The sequence below is a fragment of the Procambarus clarkii genome, chromosome 75, assembly GCF_040958095.1.
Source record: "Procambarus clarkii isolate CNS0578487 chromosome 75, FALCON_Pclarkii_2.0, whole genome shotgun sequence".
NCBI lineage: Eukaryota > Metazoa > Arthropoda > Malacostraca > Decapoda > Cambaridae > Procambarus > Procambarus clarkii.
This window is the reverse complement of record NC_091224.1, coordinates 15650617-15661186: the sequence shown is the minus strand read 5'-3', so window position 1 is coordinate 15661186 and position 10570 is coordinate 15650617. Positions and strand designations below refer to the sequence as shown.

At 39.1% G+C, this 10570-nt stretch overlaps 1 protein-coding gene across 1 annotated transcript in view; it reads left to right on the top strand.

The window, feature by feature from the left end:
- Nucleotides 1-1938: 1938 nt before the first annotated feature.
- The window catches only part of LOC123771803 (sodium-coupled monocarboxylate transporter 2), a 211933-nt gene continuing 203301 nt past the window's right edge, over nucleotides 1939-10570 (top strand). The window contains exon 1 of the mRNA XM_045764531.2: nucleotides 1939-2153. Within this exon, the coding sequence (XP_045620487.2) occupies nucleotides 1960-2153 (194 nt within the window). The 5' untranslated portion in view covers nucleotides 1939-1959. The remainder of the gene's footprint in view (nucleotides 2154-10570) is intronic.

The window sequence follows — 10570 nt, the reverse complement described above, 5'->3', positions numbered from 1 at the left end:
CTTACCGCCGCCTGACTCGACGTCGCCTGACTCGACGCCGCCTGACTTACCGCCGCCTGACTCGACGTCGCCTGATTCGACGCCGCCTGACTCGCCCCCACCTGACTCGACGCCGCCTGACTCGCCCCCGCCTGACACGACGCCGCCTGACTCGCCGGCGTCTGGCTGACCGCCGCCTGACTCGCCGCCGCCTGACTCATGGTGGCCTCCAATATGACACACGTGTCACTACTCTAGGCACAATGTTGTTATAATTATCAGTATCCTGGCCAGTAAATTCTGAATATGAATAATTTTGCATAACGTTTATTTTCTGAAGGAGAATTCGCGATGAGTAGCTGCACCAAACATGGACAGTGTGCTGTGGTTGTCTGCGTCTCGCATTGAACATCTTTTCATTATGTTCCCTGATATCTGAACACTGTGTATGGTCTTTATTATAGTCAGGATGTTTTATAATACTATCACCGCAAAATAATTGCAGTTACTTATATTTCGTAACTTTTTTATGATGCTGTAAACATAAGCTGAACAGCGGTGCTGTTAGCTCAAGGTGCATGCATTAACCTTGTTGCTTACTAGTAATGAGGCCTTCACCTCCCTGGAAGGGTGTCCATGATTTGTTTTGTTTGTTAATAGCATCTGTTTACTGGAGGCCTGGGATAGCTGATATGAGCCCCGCGTACCCGGGGCTCATATCAGCCCCCGCACCATGTGCCCTAATACTTCACCTGATGGGATGTGCAGTCTGAGAATAATTAGCAACCCCGTCACCTGATGGGATGTGCATTCTGAGTATAATTAGCAACCCCGTCACTTGAAGCGATGTTCAATTGAAGGGTTAAACATCTAACTTAGACCTTCTCCAACCATACTGTGTCTGTCCCATACCCCAGACCATTACCCACAAAAATTGGGTGAGGCTAACGACTGGCCATCAACTTTGGACAGACATTCTTTTAGATACGTTTTATATAATATAACCCAAAGAGTTAGAACAACGATTCTCAAATGAATCACGTCCATATTTTAATGATTATTTGTCAGTGAAAAATAAATTCCAAAAAATAAGTATCAAAAGTTCATATAATTTTTTCAATGGGCATGATTCATTTTGCTAAGGTGCAACTTAGCATCCTCTGATGAAGAGGGAAAATATATACAAATAGGCAAATCAAATTATATGTATTAAATTTGAGTGCGACGAGAAGAGAGATGATTAACCGGTCGAGGACGACCGTGTAACGCAGTCCTTTATTCTCACTGCGTGGCAGCGGTGGTAGATGGTGTCATTTTTTTTTCATTGGTCTCGTAGACGGTAGGAGGTCTCTGGATGTAAGCTTACTGTTGATAATTATATGAAAGTGTTTGATACGAAGTACTTTTGCTGTTTTTAAATAGTGGACCGTCAATGTGTAAAAAAAGAACAATAGTACACAAGAACTTTTGCACAGGTAATTTTTTCCAGTGCACTTTATTAAATGCAATAATTACATAAAGCTAGTCATATATATAGACAAGAGCTCAGTTTGGTGAGAATGTCAGGTTAATGGTGGAGACAACAACCCTTCGTGGAAGGGAACATTTTGTCTTCACAGGGTCTATAGATTACCCTTGAAGAGCCTTGAAGGTACACACTCACTCTGTCTTAAACATTTCTTTTCCACGTTTTATAATGAAATGTTTTACTTCAAGAAACGTATAGGAATTTTATGTTTAAAATTTATAAAATGTAAAATGTATTTACATTCTCAGTTGTAGATAATTTGATGTTACCTAACTAGCAGGGGTTTGTACACAGCTTGTAGTTCTGTGTCTTAGCAAAGTCACTTCCTAGAGGCATAGATGAAACTCTCACCAATAGAGAGTTGCCTGAGTAATTCCTTCACTTTTTCCAAAACGTTTGACTTAATGCTAAGAAATGTATTTCAGCAGCTCATCTTTATCACCACTCGCAAGATGACAGTTAGCGTCACAGAACTCGTCGATCGTTTCACATGGATCGACTACTTGGTGTTCGGCCTCATGCTGGCGCTATCGGCCGTCATCGGTATTTTCTATGGATGTTTCAGCAAGAAGCAGGACACCAAGGAGTTCCTCATGGCTGGCAAGTCTATGACCACCTTTCCCGTGGCCATGTCTCTCATTGCTAGGTAAATATACAATGCACATCGACTTACTTTTTTTTTACGCTACCATGAGCCATATTTTTCACAAAAATAGCACCAAAATTTTCACACATGGTTACGCTTCATGGCTAACGCATGGCACCAAAATTGACACGCATGATTCCATATGGGCTATTGAATATAACTTCAAACTGATCCTTTGGAGTTATCAAAGTTCACTGCTCCTTTCCTTTTCGCCATGTCTCCTCATGGTCCTCATTCATGTCAGTTCCTCACTGACCCAAACTCAACAGACAACACGGTCTCTCAAATTGTTTAAGTTGTTAGAGATATTGTTTACGAATCATATTTCACGCATATTGGAACAACATTTTCAGGGACGTTAATTTGATCATAGGTAAATTTTTTCTTATACACTGATATAAAGGATAGATGTTGAAACTATCAAGACCTCTGGTAGATAGTAAGCAGGGCTAGATCCCTGCTTACTGGATAGAGGAGAATGACGAACAATGCTTGAGCAATAAGACAGTCCAGTTCGACATTCCTTGTGTCTCTGTACTTAACTCAGCCTGTTGATCTGTGCCTATCTACTGTCAAGGGTCTTGTCCTCTTTAAATAACCTTAATAGGGTCTCGGTACAGCTACAAGTCTGGCATCAAATAAATTTACCTGAAATACCTGAATCTACCTGAGGACCATTAACACCCTAGTGGCCTCGACGAGGAGAGGAAGCCGGTGGCTTGTCAAAGGTCCCCCCATTTGCCCTGATGATTTTTTCCAGCTGGATTTTAAAAATTTAACAATGTTTTAGCATTTACGAACATAGCGGGTAGGCCGTTCCATTGGTTTATAACCCCGTGGGTGAAAAAGTGTTTCCTGTTTTAAGTCCTACATTGTGGCTTGTTGAGCTTGAAACCGTTGAACCTTATTCGTGTTACATCTGACCTTTGGAAGAAATTGCCTCCAAATTGTTCAGTATTTTAAATGTTTCGATGAGATCCACCCTGTCATGCCTGGTTTGCAGTGTTGTTAGCCCTGAGGCCTTTAACCGTTCCTGGTATGGGAGCTGATTTAGTTCAGAATTATTTTTGTTTCCTGGTGTTGTACTTTCTCCGGAGCAGCTATGTCCTTCTGAAGATCAGGTTTCCATGCTTCGATTCAATAATCAAAGTGATTGAAGCACCACAGATTGATGCAGTTGCATCACTACTTTAGTATTCTTAAAGTCAATCATGCACGATTACCACTAGGATTTGGTTAGCTTTTTTTTACCGTTTCTTCCACTTGCTGTGCAACTTTCAGTGAATGGAGGATTTTAGCTCCCAGGTCCTTTTCTTCGTCAATCTGCTGAAAAGTAATGTTATTAGTTTGCTATTTTTGACGTGGGCTTTCTCACATGCAAAGTCTTGCATATTTCGATATTAAAAAGCATTTGCCAGTCTTCTGACTTTCGCGGAGATTAATGGAATCGCTTTGTAAGGCTTCAAAATAATTTTCTTTTCCCACTTTGCCATAAATCTTAGTGTCATCTGAAAATTTGATGATGTTGTTTGTTGTAACATTTCCTACTTCTTTAATGACAAATATTATAGGCCCCAAAATGAACCCCTGTGTTACCCCACTCGCCACATTTTGCCAGTCAGATTCCTTTCCCACATAGCACGACCACTTTCTTTTTTATTCTTTGCCTATTGTTTTCTTTGTTTTAACCGTAGTTTTACCATTCTAGTATTCTACCATTTATTCCATGTACCTGTAATTTTTTGCTAGTTTTTTCATGTAGTACCTTAGCAAGGCTTTAGAAAATCCATGTAAACTGCATTCAACGGAAGCCAGCTGGTTACCGTTTCAAAAAATGAAAGCAGGTTTGTAAGGCCGGATTAACAAAGCCATGTTTAGTCGATTTCATAAGATTGTTCGGTGTGATGATGAATGATTCTCTCTCTTAGGGTTCTCTCCAAAAGGATGCAGATGTGTGATGTCAAGCTGATCGGATAGTAGTTTTTGCTGAGCTCTTTCGGTCTTTCTTAAAAATAGGCGTAATATTTGCATATTTTCAATCTAGGGAAATTATCCCTTAGTCCAGCGATTTTCTGGAAAGCCGTTTCAAAGCGGTAGGCATATTTTCTGGAAAGCAGTAGGCATAGTTCCTCTGCTAGTTCTTTTGTGACTTTAGATTGATTACCTCTACACTTGGAGCTTTTGAGTCTTTTAGTTTGTCAATGTTCTTTCTCATTATGTCGCATATTATGAGTATATCCCTTCATTCATTCTTTTCATTTCCTTCAAATATTTGTGTAGGTGATTGGATGTCATTTAATTTTTCGAGTTTTCAGTACTTTACATTGATGTAGAGTATTCAATCAAAGTGTTTCCTGCCCATTTATCATCCATTAAAACTTGGTTAGTCTCATCTTTTAAGGGTCCAACTGAGTTCTTTGTTTTAGTTTTACCTCTTATATAGGCACAGAACGGTTTTGGATCTTTATTTATGTTTTTGGCAAGTTTTTGTTCGTAGTTTCATTTAACTTATCTGATTTCCTGGCTGGCCTAGGTTAGTGTTCTTTTTTATATACCTAATAATCAATGATGCTCATCGCCGATTTAAACATTCTCCAGATCGTTTGCTTAATTATTAATATTCATTTCACTACCTGTGTTATCTATCTAGTTCCCTTTCTTTTCTTACTCGTTATTGGAACATATTTTTTGAACCAGTTAATTGATGGTCTTGGAATCTCCCCATGATGCTTCCATGCCCTGAACACCTATCAGCTTCGCCCAGGAGATGTTTTGCAGTTCCTCTCTCATTTCTTGATAAGTCTCCTCGAGGGTAGTCGAGAAATTCATCATCCTGAACATTTAATAGGCTTCTTTACTTGTAATCCATCTTAAAATATAGAGATCACACGAGAGGGTGAGCTTTTCCCCTACCTGAATTTGTTTAATTATGTCATCTTCTGAAATTAGCACAAGATCAAGAATGCTTTTACCACATGTGTGGTAAAAGTGTGGTCTTACACTCTGCCACATGCTGTGTAAGAGAAAAGTCGTAAACCAGGTCAATACATTGCTCTCCCATATATATATATATATATATATATATATATATATATATATATATATATATATATATATATATATATATATATATATATATATATATATATATATATATATGTCGTACCTAGTAGCCAGAACGCACTTCTCAGCCAACTATGCAAGGCCCAATTTGCCTAATAAGCAAAGTTTTCATGAATTAATTGTTTTTCGACTACCTAACCTACCTAACCTAACCTAACCTAACTTTTTAGGCTACCTTACCTAACCTAACCTATAAAGATAGGTTAGGTTAGGTTAGGTAGGGTTGGTTAGGTTCGGTCATATATCTACGTTAATTTTAACTCCAATAAAAAAAATTGACCTCATACATAATGAAATGGGTAGATTTATCATTTCATTTGAAAAAAAATTAGAGAAAATATATTAATTCAGGAAAACTTGGCTTATTAGGCAAATCGGGCCTTGCATAGTAGGCCGAGAAGTGCATTCTGGCTAATAGGTGCGACATATATATATATATATATATATATATATATATGTCGTACCTAGTAGCCAGAACGCACTTCTCAGCCTACTATGCAAGGCCCGATTTGCCTAATAAGCCAAGTTTTCCTGAAGTAATATATTTTCTCTAATTTTTTTCTTATGAAATGATAAAGCTACCCATTTCATTATGTATGAGGTCAATTTTTTTTTATTGGAGTTAAAATTAACGTAGATATTTGACCGAACCTAACCAACCCTACCTAACCTAACCTAACCTATCTTTATAGGCTAGGTTAGGTTAGGTAGCAGAAAAAGTTAGGTTAGGTTAGGTTAGGTAGGTTAGGTAGTCGAAAAACAATTAATTCATGAAAACTTGGCTTATTAGGCAAATTGGGCCTTGCATAGTCGGCTGAGAAGTGCGTTCTGGCTACTAGGTACGACATATATATATATATATATATATATATATATATATATATATATATATATATATATATATATATATATATATATATATATGTCGTACCTAGTAGCCAGAACGCACTTCTCAGCCTACTATGCAAGGCCCGATTTGCCTAATAAGCCAAGTTTTCATGAATTAATTGTTTTTCATCTACCTAACCTACCTAACCTAACCTAACCTAACTTTTTCGGCAACCTAACCTAACCTAACCTATAAAGATAGGTTAGGTTAGGTTAGGTAGGGTTGGTTAGGTTCGGTCATATATCTACGTTAATTTTAACTCCAATAAAAAAAAATTGACCTCATACATAATCAAATGGGTAGCTTTATCATTTCATAAGAAAAAAAATAGAGAAAATATATTAATTCAGGAAAACTTGGCTTATTAGGCAAATCGGGCCTTGCATAGTAGGCTGAAAAGTGCGTTCTGGCTACTAGGTACGACATATATATATATATATATATATATATATATATATATATATATATATATATATATATATATATATATATATATATATATATATATATATATATATATATATTATATATATATATATATTATATATATTATATATTCCTATTAGCAACTCCAATGTCAGCAACCGGCACCCGTCTCACACCGCAGGCCCTCCGAATTGCCGTGGCTCTCCGCCTAGCTGCCCCAGTCCACACCGAATACAGGTGTATTTGCGGCGAGGCAGAGACCGACAGATACGGACGGCATGGCCTTCTTTGCCAAAGGACGGGAGGATGGCATGCAAGACACGGCGAGGTTAATGACATTATTAAGAGGAGCCTTACCACAGCCGGTTGTCCTGCAGAGAGAGAGCCCCGTTACCTAATGTCCCGCAACTCTGATGAGCCTGTCGGTCGCCCAGACGGAATTACGGTGAACCCCTGGAAGAATGGTAGACAGTTGGTGTGGGACTACACTTGCGTTTCAACTTTGGCCAGTACCTATGTTGACTTCAGTGCTACACAAGCAGGAGGAGCTGCCAATCACCGGGAAGCGGCCAAGTCACGTAAATACAGCAACCCGTTCTCGCAAATTCGTAAAGTCAATATTGACTTATTAACTACGTGCATAGGTGATATACTAAACATAATAGATACCCTTAAAAAGATTCATAGAAAACACCGACCTTACCTAACCTTGTTAGTATCTTAAGATAAGCATCTTATTGCTTCGTAATTACAATTATTACTTAACCTATACCTATTATAGGTTAGGTAATAATTGTAATTACGAAGCAATAAGATGCTTATCTTAACATACTAAGTAGGTTAGGTAAGGTCGGTGTTTTCTATGAAGCTTTTCAAGGGAAACTATTATGTTAAGTATGTCACCTATGCACATATTTAATAAGTCAATATTGACTTATTTAATTTGCGAGAACGGGTTGAAATACAGAGACCTTGAGCACCACTACAATTTTGTCCCCATTGCCTCAGAGACACTTGGTGCCTGGGGTAAAAGTGCTGCTAGCTTTTTAAAGGAGTTGGGGTCTAAGCTAATCGAAACAACAAGAGACCCCAGAGCTGCCAGTTTTCTTTTTCAGCGCCTTAGTGTGGCAATCCAGAGAGGAAATGCTCACTGCATCCATGGTTCCTGCCCGCCATCTGAGGAGCTGGAGGAGCTATTCAACTTGTGACAAGCAGCCTTGTACCCTGTATGTAATCAATATTGTAACTTTTTTTGTGTAATGACATTTTCAAATAAAGTTAGATAAATATACACACTTAACAAAAGAATAGGGGTGGTAGGAGAAGAAAATATCAAAGTGTTCAGTGAGGATCCACAAGGTCTTCTCTGAGTACTCTTTATTTTCTTCTCCGAGGCTATGGGTCCCTACATTTGCACCAGAGGTGGTACCCCTTCTATATATATATATATATATATATATATATATATAATATAGGAAGGGAGTACCACCTCTAGCTGGAAGAAGGGGGACCCATAGCCTCGGAGGAAACCACGCATAACGCATTAGATATATATATATATATATATATATATATATATATATATATATATATATATATATATATATATATATATATATATGTCGTACCTTGTAGCCAGAACTCACTTCTATGCCTACTATGCAAGGCCCGATTTGCCTAATAAGCCAAGTTTTCCTGAATTAATATATTTTCTCTATTTTTTTTCTTATGAAATGATAAAGCTACCCATTTCATTATGTATGAGGTCAATTTTTTGTTATTGGAGATAAAATTAACGTAGATATATGACCGAACCTAACCAACCCTACCTAACCTAACCTAACCTATCTTTATAGGTTAGGTTAGGGTAGGTAGCCGAAAAAGTTAGGTTAGGTTTGGTTAGGTAGGTTAGGTAGTCGAAAAACAATTAATTCATGAAAACTTGGCTTATTAGGCAAATCGGGCCTTGCATAGTAGGCTGAGAAGTGCGTTCTGGCTACTAGGTACGACATATATATATGTCGTGTATATACATATATATATATATATATATATCGGTGCTGGGACCAATCCTCTTTCTAATTTACGTAAATGATATGTTTACAGGAGTGGAATCATACATGTCAATGTTTGCGGATGACGCAAAATTAATGAGAAGAGTTGTGACAGACGAGGATTGTAGGATCCTCCAAGAGGACTTAAACAGGTTGCAGAGATGGTCAGGGAAATGGCTACTGGAGTTTAACACCAGTAAATGTAAAGTTATGGAAATGGGATCAGGTGATAGGAGACCAAAGGGACAGTACACAATGAAGGGGAACTGCTTTCCTGTAACGATTCGAGAAAGAGACCTGGGAGTGGATGAAAATAGGATAACGACAGCAGCGTACTCTACACTGGCGAAAATTAGAACTTCATTCAAAAACCTAAATGAGGAGGCTTTTAGGGCACTTTACACTGCCTACGTGAGACCCGTCTTAGAGTATGCCGCGCCATCATGGAGCCCCCACCTGAAGAAACACATAAGGAAACTGGAGAAGGTTCAGAGGTTTGCGACGAGGCTTGTCCCAGAGTTGCGAGGGATGGGATATGAAGAGCTTCTGAAGGAACTGAACCTTACGACACTAGAGAAAAGAAGGGAGAGAGGAGATATGATAGGGACATATAAAATACTCAGGGGCATTGACAAAGTGGAAATAGATGAAATGTTCACACGTAATAATAACAGAACGAGGGGACATGGGTGGAAACTGGAAACTCAGATGAGTCACAGAGATGTTAGGAAGTTTTCTTTCAGCGTGAGAGTAGTGGAAAAATGGAATGCACTTGGGGAACAGGTTGTGGAAACAAATACTATTAATACTTTTAAAATTAGGTATGATAGGGAAATGGGACAGGAGTCATTGCTGTAAACAACCGATAGCTGGAAAGGCGGGATCCAAGAGTCAATGCTCGATTCTGCAAGCACAAATAGGTGAGCACACACACACACACACACACACACACACACACACACACACACACACACACACACACACACACACACACACACACACACACACACACACACACACACACACACACACACACACACACACACACACATACACACACACTCTCTCTCTCACTCTCTCACTCTCTCTCTCTCTCTCTCTCTCTCTCTCTCTCTCTCTCTCTCTCTCTCTCTCTCTCTCTCTCTCTCTCTCTCTCTCTCTCTCTCTCTCTCTCTCTCTCTCTCTCTCTCTCTTTCTCTTCCCATTTCTTCTGCCTCACTTCATCATCCTATTTTCTCCTTCCCTGTGTTTTCTCCCTCCATCCCTCTCTGTCCAACTACTTGGGCTGGAGAGTAGAGCGACTGTCTCGCTTTCATGCAGGTCGGCGTTCAATCCCCGACCGTTCAAGTGGTTGAACACCATTTCTTTCCACACGTCCCATCACAAATCCTTATCCTGATACCTTCAGAGTGTTATATAGTCATAGGGGCTTGGCGCTTTCCCCTGATAATTCCCTCTCTCCCTCCATCCCGCTCTCTCAGCCTCCCTCCCATTCTTACTGCCTCTCTCCCTCCCTCCATTTCTCTCTCTTTCCATAGCTCCATTCTCTCTCCTCCTCCCTCCCTGTTCACTCTCCCAGTGGACAAACCACGCGCAAATAATATTTAATGAAAATTAGCAACGTTGAATTAACGTTAGCGATGTTGACTCAACGTTATCGATATCCTAACCACTCATCATAAATTGAAGAGATGACGTTTCTGTCGTGACGAAACGTCATTTCTTCACTTTCTGATGTGGGATTCGGTCATGATACCTTCTGTCACGTTACTGTGACTCGTCTCCTAAGTTATCGATTTTGATTCAACGATGAACTTGATTCACCGGTCAACACATTAACTTGATGAATAAAAGCACAGAAAAGTTACTTGCTGTTTTTTTTACTGAATAATGACTAACAATAAACTTACAATTAAAGATGCTGG